General features: G+C 38.7%; 4 protein-coding genes across 8 annotated transcripts in view; 3 read left to right on the forward strand and 1 right to left on the reverse strand.

The window, feature by feature from the left end:
- Positions 1-613: 613 nt before the first annotated feature.
- RB195_013360 (uncharacterized protein) lies at positions 614-925 on the forward strand (the record flags this gene model as incomplete). Its single annotated transcript, XM_064203133.1, has 1 exon — positions 614-925. One exon carries the CDS (start codon positions 614-616, stop codon positions 923-925), a length of 312 nt encoding a protein of 103 aa, XP_064059014.1.
- Positions 926-1,128: 203 nt separating this feature from the next.
- On the forward strand, positions 1,129-1,503 carry RB195_013361 (uncharacterized protein; the record flags this gene model as incomplete). Its single annotated transcript, XM_064203134.1, has 1 exon — positions 1,129-1,503. The coding sequence occupies one exon, from the start codon at positions 1,129-1,131 to the stop codon at positions 1,501-1,503; it is 375 nt and encodes a 124-aa protein (XP_064059015.1).
- Positions 1,504-1,870: 367 nt separating this feature from the next.
- RB195_013362 (uncharacterized protein) lies at positions 1,871-2,314 on the forward strand (the record flags this gene model as incomplete). The annotated part of the gene is made up of 1 exon (XM_064203135.1): positions 1,871-2,314. The coding sequence occupies one exon, from the start codon at positions 1,871-1,873 to the stop codon at positions 2,312-2,314; it is 444 nt and encodes a 147-aa protein (XP_064059016.1).
- Positions 2,315-3,850: 1,536 nt separating this feature from the next.
- The window catches only part of RB195_013363 (uncharacterized protein), a gene marked incomplete at both ends in the record, with an annotated part of 71,137 nt that continues 60,212 nt past the window's right edge, over positions 3,851-14,775 (reverse strand). For 3 of the 5 annotated variants that reach the window (XM_064203140.1, XM_064203139.1, XM_064203137.1), the window contains 12 exons: positions 3,851-3,917; positions 3,981-4,081; positions 4,184-4,260; positions 4,991-5,094; positions 8,805-8,951; positions 9,202-9,332; positions 10,489-10,579; positions 10,667-10,798; positions 12,017-12,175; positions 12,704-12,831; positions 13,392-13,400; positions 13,467-13,531. In XM_064203140.1, coding sequence (XP_064059018.1) covers positions 3,851-3,917; positions 3,981-4,081; positions 4,184-4,260; positions 4,991-5,094; positions 8,805-8,951; positions 9,202-9,332; positions 10,489-10,579; positions 10,667-10,798; positions 12,017-12,175; positions 12,704-12,831; positions 13,392-13,400; positions 13,467-13,531 — 1,211 coding nt within the window. Of the gene's footprint in view, positions 3,918-3,980; positions 4,082-4,183; positions 4,261-4,990; positions 5,095-8,804; positions 8,952-9,201; positions 9,333-10,488; positions 10,580-10,666; positions 10,799-10,887; positions 10,927-11,035; positions 11,078-11,676; positions 11,713-12,016; positions 12,176-12,703; positions 12,832-13,391; positions 13,532-14,389; positions 14,501-14,775 lie in introns of all 5 variants that reach the window. The other 2 variants (XM_064203138.1, XM_064203136.1) reach the window with 2 other exon arrangements.

Consider the following 14,775-nt stretch of genomic DNA (forward strand, 5'->3'; position numbering starts at 1 on the left):
AAGTCGGATGTGGAGAATGGGAAGAACTTTATAGGGCCATATGGTCTAGGAACGCGCAACCGAAGAGGAAACACATTGGCTAGTTTCTGTTCGGAAAATGAGCTTTATCTGATGAATAACCGCTTCCCAAAAAGGCTTACAGAAAATGGACATGGATATCTCCTAATATGAAAACAAGAAATGCCATCGATTTTGTTTTATCAACGAACCCCTCCATTTTCCTTGACGTGGACATCATCGGTCGGTTCCACTTCGATAGTGATCATCGGCTCGTCATGGCAAAAATTCGTCTGCCGTCTCAACTCCATTACTTTCGAAATAACTCCAAGTGTAAGACAGTTTTGAATAGATCTATTTTCCGTTCTACTTTAAAGCAACTCGCAACTACCGCCGATCTAAGTAATTATGAGCAACTGAAAGCTACAATAAAAATAGCCGCTACTGTTGCTACATCCAGGACAAAAAGACCCACATTTCCGATACGACAAGAAAACTGTATGAAATTCGACATCGACTTTTACATGAACAGTCTGCTAAAAACGCTGTGGAATTTTCAATTGTCAGCAAAGCACTGCGGCTCTCTTTGAAAACAGACATCGAGCAGAAACATCTGATGCGATTACATCAAGCAATCTCTAGAAGTGTTAGCCTTCGAAGAGCTCTACAGGCGAACCAAATCTTCACAAGAACATTGACACAACTGAGGAAAGAAGACGGCTCAGTCGCGAGATCTCCTGCTGACGTCGCCAAAGCAGTCCAAGAATTCTACAGCCAGTTATTCTCCTCAAAAAGATTACCTGCATCAATTCCATGGTATCAACTTGACGATGTGCCACCAATCCTAGCAGATGAAGTAAGCCGTGCGGTGAAGAAAATGAAGCTAGGAAAAGCGCCAGGACCAGATCTGATCACTGCCAATCACTGATAACGGGATATGATGTGGTCAAAGATTCCTTGATCAAACTTTTTAATGACTGCCTTGAGAGAGAAAAGCTTCCGATTACGCTTTCTGATTCTTCAATACTGTTGTTGTTTAAAAAAGGGGAACAACTTGATATCAACAACTACCGTCCTATTGCACTGTTGTCCGTCATATATAAGGTATTTAGTTCGATCATTTTACAAAGAATGATGGCTTCCCTAGAAATCAACCAACCCATCGAACAGGCTGGCTTTCGACGCAACTTTTCCACTTTAGATCACATTCACGTCATTAACCAATTGGTAGAGAAAAGCCTTGAGTACAATTTTCCGCTGTACATAGCTTTCGTTGACTACTCGAAAGCGTTTGATTCTGTGGAACATAACATGATATGGACGTCACTACATCGACAAGGAGTTCATCCAAAGATAATTCGTCTTCTTTCGAACATCTACACATCTGCTTCTGTAACATTTGAAATATGTGGTAATCAAGTTCCTATCAACGCTAGACGAGGTGTTCGACAGGGAGACCCAATCTCTCCTCCTCTTCACTGCCGTTTTGGAAACCGTCTTCCGTAGCCTAGATTGGAGAAACAGAGGTATCAACATAAATGGGCTCCGTTTAAGTCATCTCAGGTACGCTGATGATGTAGTTCTCTTCGCGCACAAACCACAAGAACTCGAATTAATGCTACAAGAAATGAGCGACAAAAGCCAAATTGTGGGACTGAGAATGAATTTCTCTAAGACTCTTGTCATGACCAATTCCGAAGAAATACCGATCTCAACTGATGGATCTCCTATACATTACTGCAGCAACTTTGTTTATCTTGGTCAATGCATATCCTTTGATAGGAATCTAACAACTGAGCTAAATAGGCGAATTCGCTCTGGCTGGAACTCATTCAACCGATTCCGTTCATATTTCACAAATAGAAGGTTTCCAATGAAATTCAAACGTCGACTTTATACAAAATGTGTGGAACCTTGTCTCCTCTACGGCTGTGAAACTTGGGCTACAAGAAGCAAAGATCTCAAGGCGCTACAGATAGCTCAACGGCAAATAATGAGAAGAATGCTCGGTGTAACTCTTCTTATGCATCGTACGAACTTGTGGCTGGAAAATACTGCAAAACTCCCAGATATCAGGGCTAGAGCGATTGAAAGAAAGTGGACATGGGCCAGAAAAATGTGTACTGCAAAGGACAACCGATGGACGAAGATGATTACCGAATGGAGACCATGGATTTGGAAACGACAAGTTGGCCGACCAAAAACAAGATGGAGAGATTCGTTCGTATCGGACTTTGGAGAAACATGGATGCGAACCGCTACTACTGATGTGAGCAGATGGAGACAAAGCATGCAACGACACATTGTAACATTGTGATATCGTTCAATAAATAAATAAATAAATAAATGGAGGAAGCCGTCCTCTCCCACGGAATCAGTTGCGATGCGCCATGCTTGTGCACGTGCAGTCGCGTAAATGCAGCGTATCACGAAATTGACGTAGTACGAAAATTCCAAGGAACCCGTAAAGTTCGGGTTGTACATAGATTACGGAACCCGAAATGAGTCCGCTCATCCTCCACTGATGTTCGTAAAAAACGATAGGTTGAAACTCACCGCCTTAGTGCACGTACATGAAATATGCAGTCCACGTGCATGAAGTCAAAAATCAATGAGGTTCTTCCGACAGCGTATTCGAGTAAAACCATTGAACAGGCCGCTATGGGAACAGTACTGTACAGGATGGCGCGTCCTAACGTACCTCGTAGGAACAAGTGCCGTTTCCAGACTGCTTTTTTCGACGATTAGGGAAGGATGAACGGTGGAACGCTTGTTTCCGCAATATACAACACAAATTTTAGTTTTTCGCAGTGGTTTCGGCACCACGTAAAAATCGTAATGTGCTTCCCATAAGGGATTGCAGTTACCTGGTAAATAAGCAACAAACAACTTTTGAGGTTCAAGACTAGCTTTTTTAGGATCAATAAGGATCTTTCATAGCAAAAAAGTGATAATGGCGGAAAATTCGCTCACACTGAGCAGACAGGAGTATAAGCGCCGATAGGCGGCATAAGCGTTAAGTTAGTTTCGATCCGACAATATGTATTCGTTGGACTCCTAAGTTAGTGTTACGTTAAAGGCACCATATCATAATCTGAGGTGGTGCGGATTTCAGGAGACTGCAATAGAAGGCATCGTACAAAACAGCATTCAGGGCCGGCTGCATGCAGTGATTCAGGGAAAGATGAGCGGAACCACCCGGTCTCCATGATCTACGACCCTGTATACGGATACTCCACCTGAAATCCGTACCACTCCAGATTCGTGGTATGCTGCCTTTAACTGAATCCTTCCATTGCTAACGCCTTCAATGTTCTATTCTATTCTTATTATTTTATTATTTACTATATTATTATTATTATTATTATTATTATTATTATTATTATTTATTACTCTTCTTATCCTTCTATTTTTATTCTTAACGAGCAGCTGAAATTCCACATCTTCACTATTAATAAGTGCAAACACTGATGTCAGTCATTGTCAATGTGTTAGGTTTTCGACGTGGCGAGGACCACTTCTCGTCCCGTCTGTTGAAGCGCTTCTCAAAAATTTTCTCCTTCGCGCAATTAATTTTTTCCTTGCAGCAAACCTTCTTCTTGAATTCTCGTACAATCCCCAGGAACAAAATTTTAAGTTTATACTGAAAAAAAGAACTTCGAATTTGAAGTGGACCAGATTATTTTTATAGATGATTCATTGCAGTAATCCTGCAACATAATACTCCATCATGAAAAAAATTGTTTTATTATACATGCACATAATAAAATTCGCCAACAAAAATGAGACGAAAATGCGGATAAAATCAAATATGAAAGAATACTATGATACATTATAAGGCACATTTGTTAAATTAAAAGTATTGATTTTTCTTGGGTGTATAATCATTCCCGTTAGCGTCATCTAATGAGCTTGGTGATCTGAAAAAGGAAAACCGATAAGATATTTAGGCGTCATTTTGTAAACAATTCAGTAAACTAAACCTGGCGCTATTCATCAGTTTTTCTGAAATCTTTTGACTCATTTTTTCCATTTCTGTCATTAAGACTCGTTTTTGTTCCGTCGTTATCGATGATTCGTCCACCTTAAGGGGAAAATGTATTAATCTGAGGCCCAAAACGATAAGAAACAGTGATTATAAGAAAGTCGAAGAAAGAAAGATCATGTTTTGATAGGCTTATCTTACCAGCATTCGTGCTTGGATGGCTTTATCGGCATACATTTGTAGTTGTTCAAAGCATTCTTGAACATGACGTACAAGTTCTGAAAAAAAAACAATGTTGCTCGTATGGTGACATCGAAAAGGTTGTGAACAGAAACGCTATTTAACAAGTGAGAACACCGAAAATATATGACGAGAACTGGTCCACATTAGGTTTTTCGGTCCCCTAGAACCGTCTTATCCACGTTTCACGTTCCTTTTTTTATTCTGACATACACAAAAGAGGATCGATATAACAGGAAAGAGAAAGAGATGGTAAGTCTGAAATGTGGCTTAAAACACTAGCACGAGGACGAGTTTTCGTAATTTATTGCCGAGAACTGGCACTACTTACGTTCCTAATCCAGGAAAGAAAAAAAAAACTAATGAATTCATTCAAGCTGAACATAGGGGAAAATTATGAAAAAGTGCAGGAAGAAAGTTAACATAGAGCTCAATCTTAAAAATTTATGCGCATCCTTGTGTCACACGGTAATAACGAAAATTTCCATGCATAGAAGCGTCAGTCATGAGTTTATATGGATGTGGTGAGTGCCACATTTTTGATAGTTCTCGTCAAAAAGTGGGAAATTTGAAAAAAAGAACAAATTAAGCAAATTAAAAAAGGACGATACAATAGGAAACGGCAAATTGGCCACTAAATTATCGGTAAACTTCTTTACTTTTGTACTAAGAACTACAAAAAAAAAGAGGAAAAGAAGGAAGAATTAAGGAAAAATTCCCCACTGATCCATAAAAATACGTCAAATTAATGGAGAAGAGGCCACCCACGTTGACAAACTGATCCGTCCTCCATCAAATTATGCCATTCATTAGAATTCACTGAAGATCGCGGCGAATCATCACTGCCCAAATCGGGACCAACCATATCTTCGCTGAAAATTTCAAATTCAGACTATTGTCAAAAATTGTGCAGTAGAGAAGAGTGGTCTTCAGGTAATGGTAAGTTTTTTTAGGATGGAGAAGTCGATGTAGGATGGCTCCAAAACGTCAATTCACACATATATGAATCATAGAAGGCTAATAGCTGAATCGATCAATTGAATTGGTCGTCGTGGATCGAGCAATGAATGGATGGTTTTGTATTTACATGTGGAGCAATAGCGGCCCGGGTCTCGGTTAGAGCAATAACAAACAAACAAAAAAAACAACAACTTTTTGAGAATTATTTGCACAATCGAGAGCCTCTTTCAGTTAGTACCAGATAGTTTTACGCTCGGAACATCGCATCGTATCATATTTCAAAACGAAGAATGGAAAAGAATCCATCCAACTTTGTGCAGCGAACACCAATCGAAAAAAAAAAAACTTGTTGGTAGAGCACTTGTCGTCACATCTGATAAATGTCACCCGAATTGCTGATAGCGCAAACATCAAGGATCGCACGGATCATCTATGCACATATGTTTGACAAAGAGCCGTGGAAAAAAAAGTGATTGGATTATAAGGATGATCTGAAAGGATGATCGGAAATCGCATAGGATCAAAATCGAGTCCATTTCGTGAATATTGATTCTGTTTGCTCAGATGCAAAACTAGTTTGTACTCGATCAATTGGGTACATAGTCACAAAACTTTAGGATTCACGGCTGTGTTACCAGTTACTGACTTCAAATATTAATAGAAAAACCAATTTTACAAAATCTGTAAAAGTAGGAGAACTAATGACAAATGCGAAGAAAGGGACAAAAAAGTGATCTATAGATCTTTATGTTATTTCCTATTTTGTACTAGTAATCAATAACACAGAAATAGCATATATTCTCCCTCTAGGGCTGCACATGTCTTTTTTCCTATAAAAAATGTTGGGCTAAGAAGCGAATACAAAAGAAAAATTACCGTGCAGCAAAAATTCGATCATAATGTGCATAGGAAAATCACCTAACTTCGAAAAATACGAGGATTCGGTTCACTTCACAAAAATGAACTGAACCAGGATTTGTGATGCGCCTAAGGTACAATACTATACCTAAGGTAGTAATCGAAATGGTTCTGCACGGTACGAGGATAGCAAGATGTAGACGCAGTGAAGTGTGGTGGATGGCGTGATGGCGAGGATACTAAGATTAGTTTGCTAATCTGGTTTGGTTGCAAAAGATTGGTTACAACATCACAAGAAAGAGGTGATGATCAAGTTTTTCCCTCAACTCTTTGTGGTTAGCCGCCGTCTATCCGAACCTCTTGCACCCACTCGTGGAATCTCCAGAAATTACGTTTGTAAACAGGATTTTAGGACTCGGTAGTAATCGATAGTGATTGAAATTTCCTTCGAGGAGCATACAGTAGGAGAGTTATTCTTTTGTTGTGAGCGACGACCTTAATTATCCGATTGTTGCTTATTCTTGGATCGTTTCTTTGTGCGTATCGTTTGCTCAGAGATGGTTTGTCACGATTCAGTAGAAAAAAAAAGAAACTGAACCCTCTCATTTTCTGTCGTGTTTGAAGACGTCTAACTTCGTCGCAAAAAAAATGAAATCTTGATTTCCTAGCAGAAAGACGTAGTTCTTTCTGTTCTCGTGAAACATGAGAACCAATTTTTAACACAAGAGGAACTTGACTGCATTTTTTTCCACTCTAACGCGTCTTTCCTCCTCTTCTATGAGTTTTCCAGAAAAAGAAAGTCTGAAGTGGGGAAGGAAGTTCACCATTTCTCTATGAGCTGCAGGAATGGCGAAAATTGCCTCCTCAGAAAGGAAGCTCAAACGAGAAAGAAGACTCTTCAAGTGGTGTGTTGTAAAACTCCACTGCTCGTTTCGAGAAAGGATCAAAAAATTTGGATAGAGTGAAATTCACAAACAAAAACTTTACTCAAACATAGGTTTCAACCAATTAAGAAAATACTACCTGTTTGTGGTTTCTTGCTAAATTTCTTTCCAAAAATTCGTCTATTTTCTTGTTGTTTTGTTTTGTGTTATACTTTCCTCACCTGCTTTATTAAATATTGTAGAGCATATTACATTGTATTGCATATTGTAATATTATAGAATAAATAAATAAATAAATAAATAAGCTGATAACTAGCATTACAGGGTCCTTAAAGGCATCACCCCACGAATCTGAGGTGGTGCAGATTTCAGGTGGAGTATTCGTATACGGAATGGGAGACTACGGAGAAGGAGGTGATTCCGTCCATTTCTTGCTGATTGCCGTAAAAAAACGGCCCGGAAGATGCGGCGCCGCACAAGACTGGCGCGCTCCAATCGAACCTCTTGTACAAAATGGTGCGCCAAAACGAATGAAGCCGTATCTTCCGGGCCGTTTTTTACGGCAATTAGGAAGAAATGGACGGAATCACCCCCTCTCCGTAGTCTCCCATCCCGTATACGAATACTCCACCTGAAATCTGCACCACCTCAGATTCGTGGGGTGATGCCTTTAAAGGATTGATCGCTAAATTAGCATAGAAGTAAAAATCTTGGAACAAAATAATGTTTATACTGCTGGATTTTCTCCTCGTGGTAATACAGTATCAAAGTAAAAACAGAAGGAGAAGAAGCCGAGAGCTTTGACACTGATCTTTTGAATTTTATTAAAACAAATTCCCAGAAGATTTCATCCATGCCATTAACATTTTCAATCAGGTCATTTTATGGATAATTGCTAAGAATTTTCACAAGAAAACTTAACGAGGAGTCAAGCGTAGCAGGAAAAAAAACGACCAGAAAACGTACGAAAAGAGGGGAGGGAGGGAGTAACGGTAAAAAAAAAGATCTGGGATATTTTTTACAGTTAAATGTGGGTCAGTAATACGTTTTGAGCTCCGCATAAGAGACGTACCATCTTTGCAAAATTGTGAGTGCACTAGTACTCTTAAAGGCATCACCCAACGAATCTGAGGTGGTACGGATTTCAGGTGGGGTATTCGTATACGGGATCGTATATTATGGGGAGAGGGGTGATCCCGTCCATTTCTTCCTAATTGCCGTGAAAAACGGCCTGGAAGATGCGGCTTCGGACGTTCCGGCGTGCTATTTTCTACAACAAGTTCGATTGGAGCGCGCCAGCTTTGTGCACGTGCCGCATCTTCCAGACGGTTTTTTACGGCAATTAGGAGGAAATCGACGAAATCACCCACCTCTCCAAATTCTACGATCCCGTATACGAATACTCCACCTGAAATCCGTACCACCTCAGATTCGTGGGGTGATGCCTTTAAATAAGTACGAGCAACACGTTCTCTTTGCCAAAATAGCTTAATTCCCACGCTTTTTCACACTCTTTTCTATTCTAATTGCTTTAATTTTTCTCACGATCTTTTAGGATTGAATGCAAAAAATTCGTTCTAGTTCTTCGATGGAGGTTCTTTCAGATTTTTTTTTCGATTTAGCGTTTAGATGTCGCATAACCGTATCGAGCAAAAAAATATAATATACATGCAACATCGTTACCAATTTCTGACCCTAAAATCCGTCGCAATCCGGCGGAATCTTTGGCAAAATTAAATTTTGAAAATAACAATCAGAATCACATGAGCTGACGATTTCAAGTATATTTCAAGAGTTGAGTTTTGACAAATGTGTGCCCTAATGTAAACAGGCAAAACGAAGTGTAAAAAACGCAAAAAAAAAAATTAGTTTCCACTAACCCAGCCATTTTCTGCGCTAAATAGTTCGGCGTTCTCCTTGGAGAAGCTGCCGTAGCCGTGGCCGTGGACGCATATCGTTGTTGATCAAACAGTCGCCTTGCTGTAAGTCCACCAATACGAGCCGACGTCTCCATCGCAGAGACTGACCTAACACAGAGAACTAGACGAAATTTTATGGATATTTGGTGAAATACAGCTATATGACAGAATCCGTAAGGGAGTGTTTTGAATGAATCAATAAGAAATATGTAGGATAACGTATCACGAAATTGCAAAATCGATCGATAGGGAACGGGAACAATCCGAGAACGTAGCGATGGAATAGTGGTGTGTCTAGTAATTTGTCGTGGTGAACTACCAACAACACATTATAATGTGAATTGGAAAAATCACCAACCTGTTGTTACCAGCCAAGAGAACACGCCGATTGATGCTCTGATTCAGCGGACTCGCGTCGCTCCCATTGCTGTCACTCTCCTCACTCGTTTGTTGTCGTGCTGTTCGATTACGAGGATGATAGCGTTCGACCTGCAACAAGGAACGATGGGCAAATATTTCCACGAAGCGGATGATATCCAAGAAAAATGGAGGAATTTTCCAAAAGAAAAATGTCATTCTGTGATGCTGCTGCATGGAAAGTTTTCTCTCACTTAGACAAAAAAAAATATTACAAAAGAAAACTGTGAAACGTTTTGAAGAAAACCAGAAAAAAAATGGCAAAGACAAACTTTCTATGCGTTGGTCATGTTTTACTTTCGGATCATCTAGGAAAACAATCCAGTTTTTTTTTTAAAATAAATTTTAGCTTCTATCTTTGTCTTTATGATATACCTTGTTTACACATGGCTTTTATAGCGGCAGGAAAAAAATCCAGAAATCCCCCCAATTATCAGGTGGTTCTTATTTCGTTTCTTGATTCTATTTTTTTTCGAATTCCTACAGTCCAAAAGGTGTGAAAAATCATCGAGAACTATTAAGAAAAAACACTAAAATTCCAAAAATCCGAAAAAGTAGTTAAGATGCAATCAAATGTTCGATATTCGATGTTTCTTTTTCGTTACTTTAATTAAATTAAGCTTTTGATATACCTTCAGAGTGAATGAGCAGTGTAAGAAGATTTTTTCTCGCTCACAACAGACTAGGGAAAAAGGAGAGTTTCCGTTCGATAAAAAAATTGTGCGGAAACAATTCTTCTTTCACTGCTCATTTACTTTGAAGGCATATCAAAAGTTTAAAGGTTTGATGTTCGACTCCACCAACTTTTGGAATGATTGAAATAAAGAATATTTGATAAGTAAACACTTCAGATTCCTCCGAATCTTAAGACAATCCGAGCGTTTCTAATTTTTTCCGTGAAAAAATAGATCTGATTTTTTTAGAAACCTATAGCCGTACATTCAAAATATAACATAAGTCGGGTTCATAAGTTTAGAGCGTCGGATTTCTTAAAACATTGGAAAAGTCTTGATTTAAAGCAATTAGTAGGAAAAAAAGACGCATTTTAAACTGCGAAAATTTTCAAAGGGCTCTACATAGCAAAACTAAATTTGGATCTTTCTAGAAAACCTCTAAAAATTACTTGTTGTCGAGAATCTAAAGCATAATGTTCTAAAGGAGAGAAAAAGGAGGTCCGCGGTAGTTTACTGGAACATTTCATTTCGGGACGTCGTTTCATTTTACTAACCTTTTTCTGTACAGCTCCACGTCGTCGCATCTTTTCACCACATGGGCTACCGGGATCCTCGTACAAGGAGGGTTGTGTGAGGTCGGGATTGCTATAAAGTCAAGAATTCACTAGCGCCGTATACATCGTTGACGTTATCTAGGTTATGGGACCCCAATTGAGGTACAAAGGGTCTTACCTGGCTTTCTTCAACATATTGATAGTGTTCTGTAATCGTGACGCTGGAGTTGTCTCTACTGTTTCACCACCAGAAGCTGATACATTGCCGACACTACGCGCCAATAGCCGTGATTGCATCAATGATGAAGCACTGAAAAAAAAAACTGTGGATAATATCAACTGCCCAGCCACTTTTTCTCATAAGCTTGGAAGAACTTCTTTTTTTTCAAACTTGATAACCTTTCCGACTCCGTTTTCTTCTCTTCAGGTTTTATTTCGCTGAAAAATCAATGACGGAAATTGTAATAAAATGAGTCTTTAACACTAGAAAAAGAAGAGTTTTGGTGCATTTCTCATCAACTAGAAAATATTTGAAAACCTACGGCACCTTTTTTCTTCATCTTCTTTCTTCTCAGTAGTTTTCTCTTTACTAAACAATAAATTAATTCTACGTGCTCTAGAGAAAACTATGTACTAATTATGTAGTTCAAAAATCTCCAATCAAAACACGTGTATCGATTTTTGAAGGGTCTCTTCTGTTCTGTGGCAGGTCTGCAATTGCAGACCAAACAGAATCAGAAGTAATGCGGTTATCCACTTAAAAGTTAGCAAATTTGATAACTCCGTGATCCACCGGTAAGCGACGCATTTTTTTTTGCCGCGACGGATTGCGTGGCTCATCAGTGGATCAACGCTTCGAGTCCCCATTTTTTCTAAACGTGAGCGTGACATCGACATTTTTTTTTAAATTAGTCATCTAAAAAATGCATTCTGACAAAGAGATTAGACTGAGTCAACACAAAATTCGACGATACAAGCGGCTGACATTTGTTGATACGCGATGATGACAATGCGAGCGACATTTTTGAATGGTAGTATACGATCAGAATTGAATTGATTCGAATGGTGATACGATCAGGAAATCTCAACCAGAAAATCGATGGCATCAATTTCTCCAAAACTTTTACCATCTTGTCTTTTTTCACAAAACAGGATTGATCCTTATAAAGATTTTTGACAGAGACATACCTAATTTCTTGTTGATCTTCAATTTCAAGTTTATACCTACAAATTTCATGAATAGTGTCAATAGCACAATATTGGTGGAAAGGAAATAATTTTTCGAAATATATTGATGAAAATTACTTGGTTATTATTATTTGATCTTTAATATGTTTATAGCAAGTGCAATCAGGTAGAAAAAAGTAATTTTTTCTATGCCCAGATGGGAATTTTTTTAAATTTCTGTCGTTATTTCCCGAAACGCCACACAAAATTAAGTGAGCTTCACTAACACAAAGGTCATACAAATACAGCATTAATTTTTTGAAACAAAACTCTAAAATTATTAATAAAGAGAAAAACAAACTTCGGATTTTGGTCGGCATCGAATGTTCCGTACGCTTCGAGGGCGTTTCCACCTCGAAGGTTGCTGATGCTGCGCGTCCGGGTCGGCGCGTTTTCATCCTGAGCTTCAAAGCGAAGGTTGTCGGACGATTTTCGCAAATTTTCACTTGATTGGTGAAGTCTGGAAAGGGAATAAATCACTGCAAAGTCGGAGAAAGTCTTTTTTTCTTAGAAACACACAAATCAAAACATCTCAAGAGGTCAAACCATCCTAAAAAATACTGAAGAAAAACAAATGATTTCTGTAAGATCACTGCTGTAGAACATGGTAGAATAAATAAAACGAAAGAAGTGTACTATTTTAAATAATTTATCACGTTATATTATGAAACAGCCAGAGGGAATGTACCTAAATTTAATGATGAAAAGCATCAAATAGTTGTAATTGTTAGATTTACCTTCATTACGAAAAAAACTAAATCGCTGTAGGACGTTCGAGTGTATTATAAACATAAAAAGGAGATACACTCGAAACAGACTTTCAACTTTCAGTATTTTTTTAGAATTTTTCAATTTTTATTACGAAGTACTGCAGGACAGAATCTTAAAAAATATACTGCGCAAAAATTCCCTGAATATGCAGCTGAATTTTAGGCCTAAGAGAGAACTCTGTAGGTTAAGGGCATAGGAGTAGTTGTAAAATCCTCACTTGCTCCTCAAAGCTGCAATTTTATTCAACGCTTCGGTGCTCTTCCTGGTGTCAGCGTCTCTGAGATTTGATCGTGAGCCAGCCGGTGTCAGCCGTGTGGATGCGGCTGCATACGACATATCTGAGTCCTGGAATAGGAATAGGGTGCTTGGAAAAAAGTAGAAAAAGTGAAAAAAGTTATCCAAAGAGATGCTATCTTCTTTAAAATTTAATAACTGTATAAAGTATGCTATGTGATATACATATGCAAAAAAATTAGAAAATTTTATTGAGCAAAAAAAGAGGAGTAGAACAGAAATTCTAAAGTATCTAAAGCAAAGAGCAGGAAGTCTAAAATTATTTAAAGACATCACCCCACGAATCTGGGGTGAGGCGGGTTTCAGGTGGGTTGTGCCTGTACGGGGTCGTAGATTATGGTGAGGAGGGTGATTCCGTCCATTTCTTCCTAATTGCCGTAAAAAACGGCCCGAAAGATGCGGTTTCGAGCGTTCCGGGCCGCCATTTTCTACAACGAGTTCGATTGGAGCGTGCCAGCCTTGTGCATGCGACGCATCTTCCCGGCCGTTTTTTACGGTAATTAGGAACAAATGGACGGGATCCAGATTCGGTGATGGCTTTAAAGTAAATATTTGCTTGAAAAATTCAGAAATGTTGCCAGGGAAGCATCAAAATCAAAGAAAGAACCCACCCTTCGGCGCTGCAACTCCTTTGTTAACTCTCGACTCGCAGTTGTTAATGGTGATCGAGCATAATGCTGATTTACCATCATATGGTTTGGACTTTGACTTCGACTTCGCAAATGTAAATTCGATTCGGTATAATCGTCTTCTAAACAATGAGAAAAAATAGTTTCTACGAGGAAAAAACGCCCAAGAACAAAAAAAAAAGTCCATGAGAACCCGATAGAAGCGAAAAAACTCCAGAGCACCCACGATGCACAAGGAGGAACTTAACAGAATTTTGGAAAAGAAAATTATTAGGAAATAAAGTGTTTGGGATTTTGCTGGGGAAGCTCAGTAGAGCACAATCCGAGAAGCTAAATCTATGTATAACCTAGTTCATATGAAATGAACAAAAAACAACTAAAATTAGTTTGAAAACCGTTAAAACAACAAAAATTTGAGCGATCAAGTCCAATTTTCACTGGCTAATTGTTATTTGTCGATATTTGTTCTTTATTTTTTAAAGGTAAATATTTATTTGAGATTGGACTTTGTTCGCTTGAGAAGAAAAACTCAAGAAGATTTTTGTCGTCGGCTCAGATAAGACGATGAATGTTTTAGGGATGAATCTATAAGAAGAAAAAACTCTTCCTTCTTTATAGGATCAAATAATATCCTTAATCGCAGCAGCAGCAACAGCAGCAACAGACAAAGGAAACGTTTGAGGTTACGACAATTCAATGCGATAACGATGTCGACCCACTATCGCTGTACACGATCTCATAAGGGTATTGAAGCGTTACCATTCATATAGTACACATCAATAATATGTCTGAAAGATGAAACCAATCCGGAACTGAAACGGAACCAAGGATTGAACGGGACAAAAGAGACATATGGTCCAAAAGTAGGGCCCGATCTAGTGTGTAAATTGTCGCGATTCCAGTAAAATAATTTCTTGGAAGCGACAACTTTCTCTTGAACCAAAGCAAGCACTCAGGATTGATCACTGCACACCAAGCACCTTTATTAGCGGAGCCTCTTCTTGGTAGCGAAAAGAATTGGCGACGATCTCTGGGCGCTGTGTCGCCTTCTTCACGTCGTGTCGCAAATCGTACATGGAATTTTTCTGACTCTAAAAACGAAGCGAAGCGACTTATCAGCAAAAAAAACGTAAACAGTTGTTTGGTGTGTAAGATTAGCGCTAAGGTTAGCCAGATAAATATATTTGACAAGGTTATACATAGTCACTAGACATACATCGTACATATTAGTCAATGTGTTGGATTTACGTTGTGTTTTACACCATAACGATAAGGTTAACAACGACGTAGTGTGAGAACAGCACGACAATAAATCTACTGTAGGATACGGTAGCTGGAGGTTTGAAAACATGGAATTGCTAAAATC

Source organism: Necator americanus, chromosome V (assembly GCF_031761385.1).
Source record: "Necator americanus strain Aroian chromosome V, whole genome shotgun sequence".
Taxonomy (NCBI): domain Eukaryota; kingdom Metazoa; phylum Nematoda; class Chromadorea; order Rhabditida; family Ancylostomatidae; genus Necator; species Necator americanus.